The 22,413-nt window shown below is 34.8% G+C and overlaps 1 protein-coding gene and 1 pseudogene across 3 annotated transcripts in view; one reads left to right on the top strand and one right to left on the bottom strand.

The window, feature by feature from the left end:
* The first annotated feature begins 2,475 nt into the window (after positions 1 to 2,475).
* On the top strand, positions 2,476 to 2,594 carry LOC150109667 (5S ribosomal RNA; annotated as a pseudogene).
* Positions 2,595 to 12,648: 10,054 nt separating this feature from the next.
* Positions 12,649 to 22,413, bottom strand: part of LOC150109666 (NEDD8-conjugating enzyme UBE2F-like) — a 148,676-nt gene continuing 138,911 nt past the window's right edge. For all 3 annotated transcript variants that reach the window (XM_090409615.1, XM_090409607.1, XM_090409623.1), the window contains one exon: positions 12,649 to 13,019. In XM_090409615.1, the coding sequence (XP_090265741.1) occupies positions 12,966 to 13,019 (54 nt within the window). In that variant the 3' untranslated portion in view covers positions 12,649 to 12,965. The remainder of the gene's footprint in view (positions 13,020 to 22,413) is intronic.

Genomic DNA, 22,413 nt, shown 5'->3' with positions numbered 1-22,413 from the left:
GTGTAATGTTCATATTTTTGTCTTGAAGCATTTTACTCACAGAGTTTATTCTGTTAAGTAAATCATGACAAGTTATAAGAGAGCAAATAAATTTGTAGTTCTTCATTTTAGCACATAATGTTTGTGCTTCATGCTAAGTTTCTTTATTAAAATTTTCATTATTTAAAATTTCAAAAAAGTGCATCATAAATTTCTCCTAACTGATATCGTAGAGGGTGGATTGCATTAATTTTACTTTCCATTGCGTTTATGACGGCTGTTCAAATGTTAATTTTTTTTACGAACTTTAAAAGGATTGCCCAACGTTTGTAAGAGAATGAAAAGAAATTGTATATTTCTTGAATAATTTCAAAAAAATTAATTGTATCTGCATTCAATTTGGCTGCACCGTTAATGATTAAATTTAGAGTATGAGCAGCACATGGAACGTAAAAAGCTCGAGGATTTTTGTTCAAAAGCAAATGTTAGAGCCCATATTTTTTCCCTTTCATATTTGCCCCATTGTCATACCCTTGACCTCGCATGTCTTCAATGGAAATGTTCCATTTTTCCAGTTGTTCCATTATAGTTGCACATAAACCACGTCCTGTGGAATCTGATATATCTGCAAAACCTAAAATGATTTCCCTGATCTTGACAATTCCATTGTCAGAGGAAACAAAGTGAATAATAATAGTCATTTGTTCTGTTTTAACTTGCATCAGGTGTGCAATCTGAAATTATGGAATAATATTTAGATTTTCGAATTGATAATAAAAGTGTATCCCTGATTGTATTACTTAAAGTTTCCAATATTTCATTTTGACTGTCTTTACTCAAATAGTGTATGTTTTGTTGTAGGGCCCTTTCAACATGATATTCCATAACGAGATCAAACTTAGCAAACAGTTCGACTAATTTTAAACAATTATATGCTTTCACATAATTTATCAGATGATCCGCGAAAAGCTAAATTTTGGCTACCAAGGAATTTTATAATTTCAATCAAGCGATCTAAAACACTCGTCCAATGTTTCTTTTCCATTTCGTACATGCTTTGAGTCTGGCAATCAATAGCAATTTTGTTTTTTAAATTTTTATCAAGTTCCTTCCATTTTAAGAAATTTTTCATGCGAGTTAAACTAGTCTCATGCCTATGCAAAGTTGTACTTACATTTCTCCAATCGTTATAACCTTCTACAAGACTTCTTGCTTCATTAGGTGCGAAAAGTTTGCAACAAAAGCCAAAAAAACAGAATTTAAAGTTTCGGAATAAATGAGCCATGTTCTTGGCACGAGCTTTCCATTTTTCTATCATAATACGTGTCGCCAAATTTACGACCATATGTATCTCTGGGATATATTACATTTTTCTTTTGAACAGGCCCCATTTCAATTAAAACCACTCGTAATTTTTCATCAATATTTCCTCATTCACTTGGATCTTCTAAATTTACAGAGACTAACAATGTGTTAGTTTCGTAGTGAACTACAAGTAAATCTTCTCCTAACTGTTTTTCACTTAAATCATGCATCGTTATTTGTTGAAAAGTTACAATAGTACTTTCATGCAAACTGGATAATGTGAGCGATTCTTCAACTCTGAGTTCTTATGTATCGAGTTGGTTATAATCTGCATCAGAATATTTTAACCAATTTATTAAGAGCCCCCGTTTGTTTCTTAATATCTGCTTCTTTTGCAGCATGACGCTTACGATTTTGTGCACCGGATAACTTTTTTTAAATTTTTGATTCCATTTCTATTTTATACCCACAAGAAATTATTAGACAACACGACACAGAGACGAAATAATAGTCCGCACTACGCTACTGTCAGTAGCCTACTAAGATGCGTACCATATGACTGCAGCAAACGTTTTGTACGAAAATTCGTTCCTGCGCATAAAAATCGTTCACCGTTTTACTTTAGATAGGCTGCAGTAGATACAACATTCTGGAGACAAGCATTTAGCCTGCTCTCACTGCAAAATTGTAAAGTCAGTTGATCAAAGTGGCGGCAATATAAATTTTTTTAAAATTTTTATTCGATGTAGCCGGCCTTATTTATTTTAATACTGATCATTCTAAGAATTTTTTGCTTCTGTGATAAAAATTTTGTTTCTTAAAAATGAACTTATGAACCGTGCCCTGCGGCAGCATCCCCTTCCACTGGCCCTGATTGCAACAATTACCTACAATTCTTAGGAAATGAATTTGAACTGCTACTAATAATTATTAAATGTGGTTTATTTAGATATATAAATGTATATACAACAAATTCACTTTTGTCACAGAATTCGCATTTATTCATTTTTCTACTATCAGACAGGTGCCTGATAATAGGATAGGTAGTAGCGGCTCCTGGCTTGAAATCGTGGGGTGCTGCAACTTTCGAAATATACATACACACTGTAAGTACAGCATATACTTGTTTGGATAAAATATCTAAATTATGGTAAAAAATTTAAAAAAAAATTAAACATGAAAAAATATTGAGTCAGCAGCCAGACTGGTTTGAAAGCACCAGTTCTCACCTGATCACTGAAGTTAGGCAAACCTGAGCCCAGTTAGTACTTGGGAGGGTGAGCACCTTGGAACCCTGGATGCTGCTGGCATTAATTATTTAGTCCGTGTGGTTAGCCTGGTGACTGTGTGCTTCACAACCACATGCCTGGGGAAGGAGTGTCCTAGGTTTGATTCCTGTCTGAGACGTCCTAGGTTTGATTCCTCAGCCATAGCCAAGTTAGCTGGCCTTGGGCGTGGACAGTAGGGTTTTTTCCCCAGTTTATCCTGGGGTTTTTCATCCCACAAAGCAGGAAAACCGGCCTTGAGAACTCAACACTTTGGACAGGATACACATATAGGGCTGACCACCTTTTCCTGTGAAGGGTTTGAGGTCAGTTGATTAATAAACCCTCGACACCACAAGGTAAAAGAGGAGAAAGGAAGGTGAGATGATAAAAATATTGTTTATTATCGATAAAATTATACAGTTTGGTATAATTCAAAATTACTTAAAAATAAAACCCATCCCTTTAATTGTAAAGGAATGGATTTACAATTTTTGGACATTACAATTAAATCCTTTAATTGTAATGTCCAAATATTTAAAGAGACAGAGTAAACACGATAAGCACTATGAACACTCTACTACTGGTGCAAACTGCATATAAACAACAGTGGAACTGCACGACAGACAGTGCCACATTACGTTAATAGCTCGCATCTCACTGCGACATGCATATGTTTGCGCGTGTAGCAATATGACACTGTGGTAAACAGTGCTGCTAGTGTCCTTTGCCCTCCTAAATGCTACAAGATGGATTTTTATTATTTTTTATACAAAAGAAGAGAATTATTATTATTAATATCATTATTACAAGAGACCTCCAGGGAGTCAGAGACTCATTGAGGGAGGCCACATACTACACAAACCAGCTATCATGCTTATTCTTGAATTCATTCACACTGTTTGCACTCACAACATCCAATGGTAATCCATTCCAATCACGCACCACCCTCTGAGAGAAAAATCTAGCCCTTATACCCTTCTTGGTGGCCTTCATTCTCAGCTTCCAAGGATGCCCTCTCGTCCTTTCCCCACCCACCATAAATTGAAAAATCCCATCAATTGAAATCCTGTATGACCCTTTCAGCAGTTTGTAAGTCTCAATCATATCACCCCTCTTTCTCCTATTTGCTAGTGTCTGCAGTCTACAAATTCTCAAATTCTCAAAGGATTGTTGATGATAAAATTAAATATTACAAACAAATATAAATAAATGAATAAATATATTTATATATCAAGAAAAATTGGAGGTGCTGCAGTTCCTATGCACGAGCCACCCCTGAGGATAGGTATTTTATATGCACATATTGTGCCTCTAGAACTCATTTGTGAGGATATCAACATTTGGTTAGAAAAATCTTGGTTCAAATTCCATAGCAATACTTTCAAATGAAAACTAGTTGGCCAGTCTCAGAGAGCTGGCAGGGTTGTTTCTCCCAGAACTCAAGTTATCCATAACATGCTATCTCGACAGTGTATATCAATTGCATATATTCTTGTTTTTGTTTTTTTAAAAGACAGGCAAATTTTAGTAGTTGCATATTAAAAATGAATTAGAAATGTAAAAATTTATTCCTTTTAACTCTCATTTCTTAGTAGAGCTTATATCAAATAAATATGCTTATGTATAGGCAATAATTATGGTTTGCTGCAATTACCTGATTAGGATGTTTATTGATATTAAGAAAGCTAAAAACTCTACATACAAGAGAATGAAAAGTAAGAGCAACAGGATTTGTAGTAACACTGTTAGCATGGTTACTTAAACAGAATGGGAAAAGTTGGCAAAAAAAGTGTTTGATACCAGGAAAGACTGAAATATAAGATATCATGATACTGAAGTCCTGAGAGATAGACTAATTTGGAGGAAAATTGTTGATTAGAAGTTAGTAATAACGTAAACCTTTAATGCATTATTATCACACTATCCAGCACTAATCCCCCATCAAATTCCTGAAAGTTACATATCAGGAATTTGATGGGAGATTGTATCTCTTGTTTATGACAAGAAATCATATTAAAGAAAAGTGCATGATAATGAAAATTACTTTCATTTACTGCCATGTTGTGACACCAGGCACATGCATGCCTATACAACTAAAGGAAGTATTGATAATAATGAGAACAGCTATTCTGGTCTCTAGGAGGGGGAGAGAGAGAGAGAGAGAGAGAGAGAGAGAGAGAGAGAGAGAGAGAGAGAGAGAGAGAGAGAGAGAGAGATGCCTTGGAAAAGAAATAACAAAGATAGAAAACTGAGCAAACAAATAGGTTTCCTTGGTCAAAGTACAAATCTTGTGATATTAAAAAACAATGTGATTACTTTCAAGAGATGTGTATATTTTGAGGGATTTAAGGAACTCCATGACTTGCATATGGTTCTTATAAGGAAAGACAGGTATTATGAACTACCCATTTAGTTTTCAGTGGCTCATCATTGTGAGAAGAGAGAAAGAGCACATTAACTGAATCTGTTAGTTATTTTGAGTTCTTATTCAAACCACAGGTGATATAATTTTTTTTTTAAAGTAAAAGGAATATTTTTATGAAGTATTTATACATGTTACTTTATCTGGTGGGGTGCTTAAGGGTCAAAGCTGTATAACTGAGAGGAGACCTCCACATAGCCTTTAAAGGAATGCAGAGAACCGACCAGGGCTTCTGACCTAATGTCCAATCCTCACCTTCTTGTGGTGCACCCTGTTGGGTATCTATTTTGATACTGAACGAACGAGGATGGGCTGGCAATTTGGGATTTAGCCGACCAAATTGTATTCTTATTGGTTAAACCAAAATAAAAAATGATGGTACAACATGACAAAATTTCATGCCGGCTGGGGCGTCACCCGGTTAAACAAGGCCCCTGTTGTTTCGCCAGGGAACCAGGGCGAACAGCGAAAAGTCAGCTACTGGAACAAATCTGAAAACAAACCCCAACTCTACATCACCAGAGTTAAAGATCGGTACTATCAACGTAAGAAGCCTGAATGGCAAAGAAATGGAGCTAGCTGAGGAATTAGATAAGTACCAGATCGACATAATAGGGGTGACTGAAACAAAAAAGACCAAAACTGGTGAGATCTTTCTAAGCAATAAATACAAAATGTTATAGTCAGGCAATGACAATCAAGGAAAAGAAGGAGTAGCCATAGTATTCAACACAAAATACGAGGCTAATCTTCTTGAATGGCAGTCAGTCTCAAGTAGAGTAATGTGGGCAAATATGAGAATGGGGAACTGGACAATGAGACTTATTTGTGTCTATGGTCCCACAGAAGGTTCTACTAAGGTAGAAGTGGAGGAATTTTTTGAGGCTTTAGAAAAAGCAACTGACACAATGAAAAAGGAAAAGTTGGTCCTTGTTGGGGATCTAAATAGCAGAGTAGGAAATGATTGTGAGACATACAAAAATATTTTGGGAAAATTTGGAGAAAAGAGCAAAGCTAATAATAATGGCAAATATCTGTTGGATTTCTGCTCAGGACATGGACTGGTTATTACTAACACCATGTTCCAACATAAAAATGTGCACAAATTCACATGGAGAGAAGAGGCTAGGAATAAGAAAAGTCTCATTGACTATGTTATTGTTGATAGTGATGTTTTCTCCCTGGTGCAGGACACCAGAGTGTATAGAGGATTTGAAATTGGAAGTGATCACTATTTAGTCTTGAGCAGGATAAAATTGAATTTCATATTGAAAAGAATAACATGTAAGAAAGTTTTAAAGCGAATAAAAGTTGAGCAGCTCTCAGATGTGAACTGTAGACTAAAATACAGAAAGATTATTGAAAAGAAAATGAAAGAGTTTGAGAACAGGAATCAAACCTTGGAGATTCAGTTGCAAACTCTGAAGAAAACATTGATTGATTCTGCCAGAGCGGCACGTGGTGAGGTTGTGTGCAAGGATAAAAAAATCAGAACTCCCTGGTGGACACAGGAAGTTAAAGAGGCAGTGAAGGAAAAGAAGAAAGCATATCAAAAGTTCCTGGCAAATAAGTCAGCTTTTACTCTTACAGAATACAGAGACAAATGTAAGAAAGCTAAACAGCGTGTAAAACTAGCTAAACAAAAGTCATGGGAGGACTTTGGCAAGAATATAGAAAATAAATATCAAGAAGGTGGCAAAATATTCTGGAGGTTGTTGAAGAATCTTAGGAATGGAGGAAATAGTGCTGTAAAAGGAGTTAGAGATGATAAAGGTGACATGAAAACAGGAGAAAAAGATATCCTTGAAGTATGGAGTAATTACTTTCAAAAACTGCTAAATGAAACAAGCAGTGATGACAGCACAGTGATAAAAAACACTGACCAGGCATGCAGTCAGGGGTACATATCCATACTTGAAGTAGAAAAAGCCATTAAAGGCTTGAAATGTGGAAAGGCAGCAGGAGTAGATGATATTCGACCAGAAATGCTGAAGTATGGTGGTATAAAAGTCTTACAGTGGCTGCACTGCATAGTTCAGAAAGCCTGGACAGAGGGATGAATTCCCGATGATTGGAGTAGAGCTCTCATAGTACCCATATATAAAAAGGGAAATAAAACTGAATGTGAGAATTACAGAGGTATTTCCCTACTGAGTATTCCTGGCAAGATCTATCCACGTATACTTGAGAAACGGTTGCGAAGAATTGTGGAAGAAAAGCTTGGTGAAGAACAAGCTGGATTCAGGCCAAATAGAGGCTGTCAGGATCAGATCTTCACTTTACGATAAATAGTCGAGAAAGCATGGGAATATAACAAAGATCTACATTTAAGTTTTGTCGATTTGGAAAAGGCATATGACAAGGTGCGAAGAAAGAAGCTATTCAATATGCTGCAGTTATATGGTGTCAATGGGGCATTATATCAAGCAATACTTAGTCTTTATTTGAGTTGTAAGTCAGCAGTTAGAATTGAAGGAAGTACAGGAAGATGGTTTAATGTTAAATCTGGTGTGAGACAAGGATGTACATTATCCCCCCTGTTATTCATTATCTATATGGATCACATTATGAAGGAAAGTGGTATTAAACCTGATATCAAAATTGGAGATGTTAGTGTCAGCTCTTTGCTTTATGCGGATGATGTTATACTTCTAAATAAATCCGCTACAAGTCTGCAAGATTCTCTGACTAAATTGAATTGCTGTTGTAATAGATATGGTATGAAGGTCAGCAATAAAAAGACAAAGATAATGAAAATAGGCAGAATCATTGAAAATGTCAACTGTGTTGTGAATGGAGAACCTGTGGAACAAGTAAAACATTTCGGCTACTTAGGCACAATTTTTACTGAAGATGGTAAATTAAATATAGAAATAGACAACAGAATCAGCAAAGCTGGTATGGTGGGAAGTCAACTGAATAAATTCATATGGAATAAGAGAGAAATTAGTCGGAACACTAAATTAGCTGTATACAAGATGGTGTTCAAACCAGTTTTAACTTATGGATCTGAGAGCTGGGTCAGAAGTAAAACACTTGACCAAAGACTAGAGACCGCAGATATGAGAGTCCTGAGAAAGATTAGATGCGTGAACAGATAGCATCAATGGCAATATCATATTAAAAATGAGGATATTAGGAAAGAACTTGACATTGTCAGCATCCAGGAATGCATTAGCAGAGCTAATCTCAGGTGGTATGGTCACTTAAATAGAATGGGAAAGGAAAGATTAGCAAAACAAGTGTTCTCTGCCAGGTTGGCAGGAAAACGACCCAGAGGAAGACCAAGATATAGGTGGATTGATACGGTACAAAATGCCTTAGACGATAGAAATATAAGATCTGATAATGTTGGAGTCTTGACAAGTAACAGACTGATTTGGAGGAAAATTGTAGATAGGAAGTTAGTAATGATGTAATTTTTTCATGGAGTACTGTCATATCCTGTACACCCCTTGAGGGTACATAGTAGGAATTTGATGATGATACTTTATCTGGTTTTTTATAAAGAAAAGGTGTTAAATATAATCCTTCCAATAGTTTTAATGGTAAAAATCCATTAGCTAATAAGGATTAACCTATTATTATACAGTATTTGTAGATCACAAAAACATCAATGCACAGTGTTACATTCATGCATATTAATTTTTCTGTAAAAAAAAAAATGTTGCAGTTATATATCTTTTATTTCCAATTCAACTTTTTCAAATTTTATTCTTGCAGTATTTTTTAATTATTATGCAATATTAGTGTATAAAAGAAATCTAATAAAATACCAATTCCCAAGAGAAAACATATTGCTTTTATTAATAATGGGAAAAAAAGTTTAATAAAACTGCATGACACCAATTACCATGCCGCAATAAGCATAAACTATGATGATGTATCTAGCAAACCATATGTTCTGTTGGTGCTATTAAATTGTTCCCTGCTGCCCTAATGGTATCATATTGCTGATGTCAGAGTATAGAAAGAATAATATTGTCATGCTTCCATCATGTAATGGTTCATTTGTTCATTCATATTCAAGCAATGACAATCAAGGAAAAGAAGGAGTAGCTATACTATTCAACACTAAATACGAGGCTAATCCTGTTTCTATCCCACCCTCAAGATGCAATATCTGTTTTAAGTACTTTGTGGCATTAGATAATTTAAACATCATAATGAGAAAGTAGAATAAAGACAGTTTTATCATTTGTTTGGTCTTGATTAAACTAAACTTCACATCTTGTAGGATACTCACGTTGAAATGCACGCATAATATGGTGTAAAAGTATTACCTGAGTTTAAAAGAAAAATTTCATCCATTATACACAAAATCTTAACTGTTGGCCAGCACTTGTTTATGGGCAAGTTTTAGGTCTTCAATTTAATCTTTAGTCAGTCAGACTTAATGTACCAAAAATGTTAGGGACATTTTTGGATTATATATGAACATGCAGACACTCTTAAAATGGTTTGCCTATAAATGATGAAAAACCTTATAGATTAAAGGTCAAACTCCATCCAAGACTTATAGTGTTAAGTGAGGCATAAGTACGTCTTTTCCGACTAAATGATGCACAGAATTTCATGCTCCAGTTTTAGCCAGGAAACCAGGGCAAATAGTGAAAAGTCAGCTACTGGAACAAATCCTGAAATACTCCCCAACTCAACATCACCAGAGTTCAAGATTGTTACTATCAACATCAGAAGCCTGAATGGCAAAGAAATGTAGCTAACTGAGGAATTGGATAAGCACCAGATCAACATACTAGGAGTGACTGAAACAAAAACGACAAAAATTGGTGAGATCTTTCTGAACAATAAATACAAAATGTTATATTCAGGCAATGGCAATCAAGGAAAAAAAGGAGTAGCTATAGTATTCAACACTAAATACGAGGCTAATCTTCTTGAATGGTAGGTGATATTGAGTAGTGTGATGTGGGTAAATATCGTAATGGCGAACTGGAATGAGACTTATTTGTGCCTATGGTCCCACGGAAGGTTCTACTAAGGTAAAAGTGGAGGAATTTTTTGAGGCTTTAGAGAAAGCAACTGACACAATGAAAAAGGAAAAGTTGGTCCTTGTTTGGGATCTAAATAACAGAGTAGGAAATGATTGTCAGACAACATACAAAAATATTTTGGGAAAATTTGGAGAAAAGAGCAAGGCTAATAATGGCAAACACCTGTTGGTTTCTGCTCAGGACATGGACTGGTTATTACTAACACCATGTTCAAACATAAAAATGTGCACAAATTCACATGGAGAGAAGAGGCAAGGAATAAGAAAAGCCTCATTGACTATGTTATTGTTGATAGTGATATTTTCCCACTGGTGCAGGACATCAGCGTGTACAGAGGATTTGAAATTGGAAGTGATCACCTTTTAGTCTTGAGCAGGATAAAAATTAAATTTCATACTGAAAACAAGAACATGTAAGAAAGTTTTAAAGTGAATAAAAGTTAAGCAGCTCTGAGATGTAAACTGTAGAGTAAAATACACAAACATTATTCAAGAAAAAATGAAAGAGTTTGAGAACAGGAACCAAACCTTGGAGAGTCAGTGGCAAATCCTGAAGAAAACATTGACTGATTAATTCAGCCAGAGAAGCATATGATGAGGTTTGCAAGGATAGAAAAATCAGAACTCCATGGTGGACACAAGAAGTTAAAGAGGCAGTGAAGGAAAAGAATAAAGCATATCAAACATTCCTGGCAAATAAGTCAGCTTGTGTTCTTAGAGAATACAGAGACAAACGTAAGAAAGCTAAACCCTACATAAAACTAGCTTAACAAAAGTCATGGGAAGACTTTGGTAAGAACATAGAAAATAAACAATAAGAATGTGGGAAGATATTCTGGAGGTTGTTAAAAAAGCTCAGGAATGGAGGAAAGAATGAAAACTGGAGAAAAAGATATAATTGATGTATGGAGCAATTAGTTTCAAAAATTGTAAAACGAAACGATCAGTGACAGCACAGTGGTAAAAAACACTCAACAGGAATGCGGTCAGGAATAGATATCCATTTTTGAAATAGAAAAAGCAATCAAAAGCCTGAAATGTGTAAAGGCAGCTGGAGTAGATGATATTCAAAAAGAAATGCTCAAGTATGGAATTATAAAAGTCTTACCGTGGGTGCACTGCATAGTTCAGAAAGCCTGGACAGAGGGTCCAATTCCAGATGATTGGAGTAGAGCTCTCATAGTACTCGTATATAAAAAGGGAAATAAAACTGAATGTGAGAATTATAGAGGTATTTCCCTACTGAGTGTTCCTGGCAAGATTTATGCCAGTATACTTGAGAAACTGTTGAGAAGGATTGTTGAAGATAAGCTTGGTGAAGAACAAGCTGAATTCAGGCCAAATAGAGGCTGTCAGGATCAGATTTTCACTTTATGGCAAATTGTTGAGAAATCATAGGAATATATAACAAAGATCTGTATTTAAGTTTTGTAGATCTGGAAAAGGCATATGAGAATGTGCCAAGAGAAAAGTTATTCAAAACCCTACTTATATGGTGTCAATGGGGCATTATATCAAGCAATACTTAGTCTTCATTTGAGTTGTAAGTCAGCAGTTTGAACTGAAGGTGGTTTGATATTAAATCTGGTGTCTTACACCAGATTTAATATCAAAGGCCGTACATTATCCCCTCTTTCATTCATTATCTATATGAATTACATTATGAAGGAAAGTGGTATTAAACCTGATATCGAAATTGGAGATGCTAATCTCAGCTCTTTACTTTATGCATATGTTATATTTCTAAATAAAACTGGTACAAGTTTTCAAGATTTCCTGACTAAATTGAACATCTGTTGTAACAGATATGGTATGAAGGTCAGCAATAACAAGACAAAGACAATGAAAATAGGCAGACACATTGAAAATATCAACTGCATTGTGAATGGAGAACCTATAGAAGAAGTAAAACATTTGCTACTTAGGCACGATTTTTAGTGAAGATGGTAAATTGAATATAGAAATAGAAAACAGAATCAGCAAAGCTGGTATTGTAGGAAGTCAACTGAATAAATTTATATGGAATAAGAGAGAAATTAGGAAAACACTAAATTAGCTATATTTAATACAGTGTTCAAGCCAATTTTTACTTATGGATCTAAGAGCTGAGTTAGAAATAAAACACTTGACCAAAGACTAGAGACTGCAGATATTAAAGTACTAAAAAAGATTAGGGGCATGAACAGATAGCATCAATGGCAATATCATATTAAAAATGAAGATATTAGGAAAGAACTTGACATTGTCAGCATCCAGGAATGCTTTAACAGAGCTAATCTCAGGTGTTATGGTCACTTAAACAGAATGGGAGAGGAAAGATTAGCAAAACCAGTGTTCCTTTCTAGATTGGCAAGAAAAAGACCCAGAGGAAGACCAAGCTATAGGTGGATTGATATGGTAATAATTGCCTTAGAAGATAGAAATATAAGATCTGATAATGTTCGAGTCTTGATAGGTAACAGACTGTTTTGGAGGAAAATTGTGGATAGGAAGTTAGTGGTGAATGTAAGTTTTTCATGTCATGAATTTGATGATGTTGCATAGAAATTAATTCAAATCCTGAATATGTACAAACATGTTCAGATAAAAAAATAAAATTTTCATTTTATTTTTTTAAATGTATAATGAAGTGTGAATTAAATTATTCATATATATATATTTAATTTTTTTTTAATTTTTCTGTACAAATACATACTTTGCCCTTTGAGAACACTATACATTAGTGCAGTAGTCAGTTGAATATTAAGATTTATATCACATTGCTGAATAAATTCAGTTCATAGCAGCACTTTCTTCTTAATTAATTGACCTTGTAACTTGATATTTTCTCATTGTGAACCTAAGTACTTAATCAGAAGTCTTATTTCACAGCATTTTTCAACTTATGGTGAACACTGCAAATAATCAACACTGATTCAGTGAAGATCTGGAAATTTTAAAGATGAGGTATTTACAGGACTAATAAGATTCATTATTTTCACCTCTTAGCATAACGTTGGACATATTCCCTAACTCTTACTTTGAAGCCTTCCTATAAATATAAAACAGGAAAAAAATCAGTATAGTTTTAAGGAATTCTCTCCTCTATACATACATATAGGATGTATGGTGTGTGTTGGTGTGTGTGTGGGGGAGGAATCAAATGTTTTTAATTAAAATTACATCTATAAAGTTTTCAATCTACTCTATATCATACTAGTTAATTAATCAAGATATACTATAACATGGATAAATTTTTATGGCTCTAGCTGGATAGAAATAATTAAAAATTTCATATCAACAATTCATACCCAAAATATCTAAAGACCTTGTTGACATTTATTCATGATTACTTTTTCCTTTACTTCAAAGAATTTTTTTAAATATCTCAATATGTAGGTCTTCCAACCTTTTTATAAGTGCCATATATGGACAGAATCATATTAATTCATAATATTTAAAGTTACTGAATTTTTTTCCAATATAAAAATAATAAAAATGTTTATAAGAGAGTCAACTTCACTTCTTAATCATAATGGTTTATATAAGGTAAACTTCATATTTCATGAAAAACCACTTGTTCTATTCAGCATTTTGCAGTTGGTAAACATGAATGCACTTTCAAAGAAGTTATTCTTAACAACAGAACCTTTAGCCACAAAACTGAGCTTTCCTCAAGCAGTATTTGGACATAGGTTTCATTAAACAATGTTGTTTAATGAATTGCCTTCTCTTGGACTCAATTGAGGAATTGAGTCCAAGAGAAGGCAAATGACCAGTGGTGTACCACAAGGCTCAGTACTTGGTTCTCTGTTGTTTAATTTGTATATCAATGTTATAGGAAATGATGTGACAGGAAATATTCAGTTGTTTGCTCATGATGCTAAACTGAGAAGAGCTATGGAATATGAAGATAATACAAAGATTCCACAGCATGACTTAAATAGACTAGCAGTACAGACAAAGTTGAATTACTGCCTAGTTTAATATGGTCAAGTGTAAGGCAATGCACTTTGGGGTGATTGTGGAGAGGGAGTTGAAGTTTAGAGGGTACACTGTAAAGGTAAACAAAACAGCACATCAGATTACATGGTCATTGAACACATTAACAAGCAGGGATAGAGAAGTTAATGTTTCCTCTTATAATGCTGCATCTGGACTACTGCATGCTGATCTGGTCACACAGATTCTGTGGGGATGAAATGGTGGAGAAGATACAGAGGTGAGCGACAAAGATTGTAGCAGGTCTAGGGAATACTTCCCTACAAGAACAGATTGACAGTCAGTGGGTGTGATAAAAGCATAAATGTTATTAAAGAGATTTTATAGGATTGACACCGAGGACTTTTTTTTTTTTTCCCCCCAGTACAAGGCAGAAAGGAAGAGAATAAGGGGTCACCAACAGAAATTGTGTAAGAGTGGTTTCAGTGTTAGAACTAAATTTTCTTGGAGGGTGGTGAATGGGTGGAATGGATTGCCTGAGGTGGTTTTGAGTATTCCGGAGAGGTATTGTGTGAATTATGGATCTCCTGCAATGAGTCTTCTGACTCCATGGAGATAATATACAATAAATAACGGTTATGTGTGCATATTCTACATATATTTACATACAACCAGAGTGGGAACAGAAATTAGATTAATCATTAAATTATGTTAAAAGCAGATATATTTCACTATATGTTATAGCATCAATGTTGCTATACGAGACACATAATAACTAGTAACATATAGGTATGAAACTAAATTCATAACTGCATCTACAACTGATTAGTAGTCCATTTGATATCTAGTTTGCATTCAATTTGGTAACTGTTGTAGATGCAGTTATGTGTGCATATTCTACATATATTTACATACAACCAGAGTGGGAACAGAAATTAGGTTAATCATTAAATTATGTTAAAAGCAGATATATTTCACTATATGTTATAACATCAATGTTGCTATATGAGACACATAGTAACTAGTAACATATAGGTATGAAACTAAATTCATAACTGCATCTACAACAGTTACCAAATTGAATGCAAACTAAATATCAAAAGGACTACTAATCTGATGCTAATGTTTGCAACTATGTTTACATTTTATATTAATTTTCCCAGTTTTTCAAACTGTGTTGTAACTTTGCATGAAAAGCTCTCTTCACAATTATTCAAAAATTTAATGTTAACAATTTACTATCCCCGAAATGTAGTCATCTAAAATGTGACATGTATTTAAATAAAAATAATTTCTTTTAAAAATTAGATTCTCTTTAGGAGTCATTGGGAAAGAGATTGCACGTATGTGGCCAGTATGTCTAGACTTATGGTAGACAGTGAAGGATGGACAGCCTGAGGGAAGATGTATGGTATATACTTGTCACAAAGTATCCAAAAAAGGAAGTGAGATTTGGCTTACAATTCCAACGGTAAATTGTATGTATTCACATTGTTTGTTCAGGTGGCTGAGGAAGGTGTTTAAAAGTTTGATGGCCATGTGGTCAGACAACAAAAACATTGTCAACATATATAAGTCAAACTGTAGGTTTTAAAGTAAAGGAATCTAGAGCATGTTGCTCAACAGCTTCCAAATAAAAGTTAGCAATGGGGGGGGGGATAGAAAGGGAGGAATAGTGGTGAGCCCATAGCTGTACTTTTTTGTAGGTAAAAATTATTTTGCCACACAAAGTAACCAGAACATAGTATGCAGGCAAAGAGTACCTTGGGTGGAAAGTTGTTCTGTAAGAGAAGAATTGTATCATTAAATGGGACATTTGTGGAAAGGACAGAAACGTCAAATAGATTAATAAATCATCTTTGCTGAGTGTTATGTTTTTAATTTTGTTTATGAAGTGTTGTGTTTTTTATACAGGAGCAAAAATGATCTATCAAATCCTTGGGCAATAGTTTAAAGTATAGACAGCCCTAATTATCACTTAGCCAAGAAACTAGCATCAACAGGGTTGTCTATACTTTTGCCCAATGGGGAATGTTGTGTTTATGCAGTTCAGGAACACCATAATTTCTAGGAGTACACGTTATGTGGTAATAGCTTTTTTAACAGTGTTTGATGCCAAGAAGTGAGAGACTTCAATACTTTGACAGTTTTCTTTTTAATCCTGTTAGTTGGATTATAGCTCACAAGTCGATAAGTGTAGCTGTCAGAGACTAACTGATTCAATAGAAAGAAGTAATCTGATCTGATTAAAATTACTGTAACATTACCTTTGTCAGCCTTTGTGCTAAAGATATCCTTATTAGCTTTTAATGACTTGATGGCTGCTAGTTCTGTTTGGGTGAGATTGCTACATACTGTTCCTCTTTCAATGTGATATATAACATCCACTTTATTAATAGCTCTAGGTGCTACTGCAAAGCATATGCCTTTATTAAGTAGCAAAAGTTTACTGTTATCTACAGTGTGGCTGAACATGTTGAACAAGCCTGTTGAACAACCTGAACACATACAATTTATCACTGAAATTGAAAACCAAATTATGCCTCCCTTTCTAGACACATTGTCACCAGTATTGCCAATTTAACTCTTTTGAAGCTAGATCTAGTTCCAAATCTAGCTCCTTCAGAACTAGTTTCAGCTCTTTTTAGTTGTTTTTATAACTTACTGTTAAAGAAATTGTTTTAAAAGTTTTCCAGATGTTCGCATTTGATAAGGAATTGTATTGTACGTTTGGTGTGAGGTTTCAAACGCATGATGACAGCAGTCAGTCACATGGCCCAACAATCTGCCATTTTGTCGCCTTAAAGTTGATAGCACTGCTACAAGTTAGTCTTTGCACAGTGTTCTGGATGGTAGTTATGATAGCGAGTGGGAAGTTTCCAAAGACTGATCGTAATTCGTTGCAGTGAAGAGTTGTATACCCGTTTTCAAAAATGAGCAAAGAGAAAAATAAAGCTTACAAGCAAAAATTTAGGAGGGAGTGGTTGCAAATGGGAATGTTTAGTAAATGGTTGTGTGAAGTTCCTGGTGATGCTACAAAAGGCCACTGTAAGTTTTGCAGATGTGATATAGCTGCTAAATATTGTCAGCTTGTAAAGCATAGCGAAACTAAGAAACATATTGCTGCAGTTCCACATAAGGCTGTTCCTATTACAAACATGCTTGTGAAAAAGTTTGATGAGACAGCGAACTATGAAGGTAAGTTAGCATTATTTCTTTGTTGTCATTCATTATTCAACAGTTGCGATCATCTAGTAGATCTTTGCAAAAATATCATCCCAGATAGTCAAATTATGCCAAAGGTAAAAATGCACCGAACTAAGTACTCTGCAATTGTAAAGAATATTCTAAGTGAGCATTTTGAAGATCTAATTGTGGACATTGGAGATGAAAATTTCAGCCTGCTAATAGACGAATCGAATGATATCACAGCAAATAATATTTTAGGAATGGCCATCATTTATTATGGCAAGAAATTCAACAAAATTATGCATACATTTCTGAGCATGGTAGTTCTGATTGTGATATTGTGGCTGCACTGAAAAAAGAGCTCTTGACCAAGAAATTGGACATTAAAAATCTCATTGCAATTGGTACAGACAACGACAGTGTTATGGTTGGTGTTTATGAACAACTGAAGGCATATATTCTTTCCTTAATTTTAATTAGATGTGTATGCCATTACAACTGGCTATGTCTCACACTTGCGCCAAATCTCTCCCAAGAAAATTAGAATTTTTAGTTGCCGAAACGTATAAGTGGTTTTCACATTCTTCTTCAAGACAAGCAGCATACAAAGAGCTGTGTCAAACTATCAACGAAAACGATGCTCCTCTGAAAATTGTAGGCAATTGTGCAAGAAGGTGGCTCTCCATTGAACCTGCAGTGGACAGAATTCTCAGCCAGTGGCTGGAATTAAAATCTCACTTCGAAGTCATGAGTGTGACTGAGAAATGTTACAAAGTTCAAATTTTGTGGGAGATGTACAAAGATGAAAGGAATCTGTTGTACCTTTTATTTTTGCATCCTGCTCTAGTTCAAGTTCAGCAAGTTAACAAAATTTTCGAATCTAACAGTGCAGATAAGATGAAATTATTTGAACACCTTTCTCGTTTGATTCGCTCTATTGCTAATATGTTAGTGCTACCATCATCCACAGTCAACACTCTAGAGTCAGAGATTGATGACTATTCGGATCCCAATCCAAATCTTGGTTACAGATTTGAAAGAAAAATTTCAGAGTTGATGATACAAAAGAAAATAACGCAAAATGATGAGCGAAATCTTAGAAGTAGAGCAAGACAGTTTCTTCTTGGTCTCTTCAAACAGCTTAGCAAAGGTTGCCTGAAAACTTGAATATTTTAATAATGATGTCTTCTTTTTCTGTCAACAATACCTTAATACATATAAAAGAGCCTATTACTCCCATCTTAGAAATAATACTGAAAACAGAAAAATATGTTGCTGCTGCTGAATACCAGTACAATAGTATCCACTTAAATAAACGCACAAATATAGACAACACGGAGCTATCCTGGACTGAAGTACGAGAATACAAAGATGCATCTGGAATGAATCCATTTAAAGAAATTGCTCAGTGTAGTGTGCAATACGTTTATTAATACTGCCAAATTCTAATGCAAAAATTGAACGAATTTTTAGTTCCATGAATGTAGTTAAAACTAAATTAAGAAACAAGATAGAATTGCCAATGCTGACAGCTATTTTGTCAGTCAAGTATGGCCTCAGGCATAACAACAAGTGCCGTACAGACTATCATTTACCAGCATCTACATTGAGTAATATTGGAACGCTGGCCACATATAATAAAGCTGAAAACGTGGATGAATTAAGCGCAGAAGACCACATGGAAGATGTATTTAGCCACTTATATGCAAGTATCACTTCAACTTGAATAAAGTAAGTAACTTAAAAGTATCAGCTACTACTTTTAAAATTTAAGCTTCAAATTTTTATTTTTAACTCCTTTTTAGCTCTTTTGTTTTGAAGATTTAGCTGTTTTTAGTAATTTTCATTTGGCAACACTAAATTTGTCTCATGTCTTCACTCAGTCAGTCTATCCTTCATTGTCTACCTCAACCCCTTGCATGCAAACTCTTACCATCACCATTCACAAAAACTTTGAGTCATTAACACCCTCAAAAATAGAGCAATAACAATTTGCTCTAATCAGCAAGAACTGCAAATTATTAGCAATAGGTTTATAAATAATGTCTACAGCATAAATATCACCAATAAAATTCTTCACAAAACCACACCTAAAAATGGAAATAATATAGATTGTAAAATGTCAGCTATTCCATACATTAAAGGGATATCAATAAAATGAATAGAATGCTTTACCATTATGACCTTAATGCTACTTTTAAACCGCCCACAAACTTTAAAAAAACGTTAAATTCTTTCAATGATTTCCACATCTTGAAGTATAGTGAATCCAGTGCACCTGTAACAATTCGGGCCTCTCTGATCATGCTCTTAACACCCTACACAGAAATTATTGGAAAGGAACATGTTCCTTACATCGTATAAAAACTTGGTATGAATGCAAATTTAAGGAAGCTTGTGAAATTTTGATCAATCATCATAAACTAAACAATAATGATGGCCTAAAAATCTTGAGTTTCTGTTTCAAGTTCCCCAGCAAACTCTCACTTTAGGACTAAAAATAATTTCAGGCTCCTTCATATACTGGCCATAATCAATACTTTCTTATTCTAATTTATCTGTTAGTAATCACTAGTCAAAAAGATAATAGGACTCTGGCTTTGGTGTGGTGATTCTTTTTCCACTGTTAACAGCTGACCAAATTAGTGTGACTTTAGCATACTATGTGTGTTGTAATGTAGCTTGTCTCTTTGTGTGTATATGTATATTCCAGTGATGCCCTTGATATGAAGGTCAAACATTGGATGACTATTTTGGTTTATATTAAACTGAAACTATTACTCTAAGATGGTAGTTTTCACCATAATTTATAATAATGAATTCTGATCACCATGTAACCATTCTCAGGGGCTCACATTGGTGAGTACGGGCATGGCAAACCTGAGATACCCAAGCTAGACTTGATCTTACTTCATACAATATACACTCAGTATATCATATCGGGAGACTGGTCTTCTACTCTCCTTTCCCTCTACTCTCTCTTACGTCCCCCCCCCCCCCCAGTGCTATTAAAGTAACTCGAGGGTGAGGGGGTGACTCTTTCCTCTCAAACTGTAGTTTCCAGTATCTACTAAAAAAAGCAGCTGAATTCAGGTCAAGGAGTGGTGGCTGATACTTGACGAAAACTTAATCATTGAAACCGAATGAACTCTAACAAACCTAAAGATACATGCCGGCTCGACCGTCACCCGGTCAAACAAGGGTCGTGCCCACTATTAGGGCACGAAGATAGTGAAGGCAAAAAATATGCTATTGGAACAAAACATCACCTAATAGACAGGAAAAACATAACAAGCATAGGAACATGGAATGTAAGAACTCTTCATCAGGAAGGAGCATTGGAAATACTACTACATGAATTAGACAACTACCAATGGGAAGTGATTGGACTCTGCGAAACCAGATGGACTGGGAAAGGAGAATTCCACCATGGACAGTACAAAATCTTAACTTCAGGCAGGGAGGACAACAAACACCAAGAAGGAGTAGCACTTATATTAAAACTAAAGGCTCAACACTCTCTATTGTCCTACAATCCTATCTCACCTAGGATGATTAAAGCAAGATTTAAAACATCAATTGGATCACTAACTATTATTTAAGTATACTCACCAACTTCTTCGACATCATCAGAAGAAGACATTGAGGAGTTCTATATAGATTTGCAAAAAAGCAGTACAGCAGACATGAAGTCAAGATCTCCTAATTGTAATGGGGGGACTTAAACGCAAAAGTAGGCAAAGACTGGGATACCTGGCCAAGAGTAATCGGAAAGTTCGGGTATGGAGAAAGCAATGAATGTGCCGAAAGACTGCTAAACTTCTGCTCAAATAATAGACTAACAATAACCAACACTCTCTTTAAACATCCCAAACCCCAAAGAAAATGGACATGGATATCACCAGACAGACAGACAAACCAAGAATATGATAGACTATATTATTGTAAACCAAAGATGGAAATCAAGTATTCTAAACCACAGATCCTTCTCTGCAGATTGTGGATCAGACCATAAGCTAGTATTAGCAAACCTAAGAATAAAGTTAAAATCTGGAAGCACTTTTAGAGTCAAAAGGATACAATGTAAAAAAACTACAAGACAACAATATTCTAAGAAAATATCAACTAGAACTAGATAAAAACCTGAAGGAACTACCAAAACAGAATATAAACATCGAAGAACACTGGTGCAAATTAAAGGAAATAATATTAAATTTGGCAAAAAAATCAATAGGTTACACAGAAAGAGAAAGTAAAATGGATTGGATCTTGAATGAAGTAAACAGGTTAAGCGATCAAAGGAAAAGGCACAAAACTAAAACAGAACTAGAACAGAAACGAATATAATAGATTAACCAGAGAAATTAGAAAACTAGTTAAAAGAGACAAGATTAACTGGTTAGAAGAAAAATGCAAAATGGCAGAAAAGCTATCAAAAGAAAATAACCTTCATGGATTATATAAACAAAGAGACCAAATTAGTAAGACACAGACAACAAAAATTATAATGATCAAAAACAAAGAGGGACAACTAATTGAAAGTAAAACAAAAAGAATGGCCAGATGGGAAGAATACTTCAAAGATTTATATAATAAAAACAACTCCCAGGATATTACGATTCCAGCCACTGAAATGGAAGAGGAAACAAATATCTTGACCAAAGAAATAATAGCACACAGCATAGAAAAACTCAAAACTAGCAAAGTACCTGGCGTTGATGAAATGCAGAATTCTTAAAAGCAGGAAAGGAACAACTTTTGGAACCATTAAAAACATTATTTGAAAGGATCTACAAAAACAAAACAGTGCCTACTGATTGGACCAAATCAGTCATAACTCCTATATAAAAAAAAAAGGAGATAAAACAGAATGCAATAATTACAGAGGCATTAGCCTCCTCAGTATTCTAAGTAAGGTTTTTACGAAAGTACTCCAAAAACAAATTAAGATACATATAGAACTGGCACTAGGAGAAGAACAAGCCGATTTCAGACCAGGATGAAGCACAATTGATCAACTATTCACCTTAAGACAGCTAATAGAAAAGACACTAGAGTACAACCAAAGTTGCTACATAAATTTCATAGACTTTCGTCAGGCATTTGATTCAATCCGTAGAAGAGAACTATGGAAGAATTTGGAATTCCCAACAAAACCATAAGAATAATAAAGAATCTGTATGAGAAATCTGAAAGTACAGTACGAATGGAGGACACTTTAACCAACTGGTTCCACACAGAGAGCAGAGTAAGACAGGGATGCAATCTGTCACCAGACCTGTTCAATCTTACACTGGAAGAAGCAACCAACAAGG

Source organism: Typopeltis vanoorti, chromosome 2 (assembly GCF_054136105.1).
Source record: "Typopeltis vanoorti isolate ZY-2024b chromosome 2, IOZ_Tvanoo_1.0, whole genome shotgun sequence".
Taxonomy (NCBI): domain Eukaryota; kingdom Metazoa; phylum Arthropoda; class Arachnida; order Uropygi; family Thelyphonidae; genus Typopeltis; species Typopeltis vanoorti.
The sequence above is the reverse complement of the archived record's forward strand: the minus strand, read 5'-3'. Positions and strand labels throughout refer to the sequence as shown.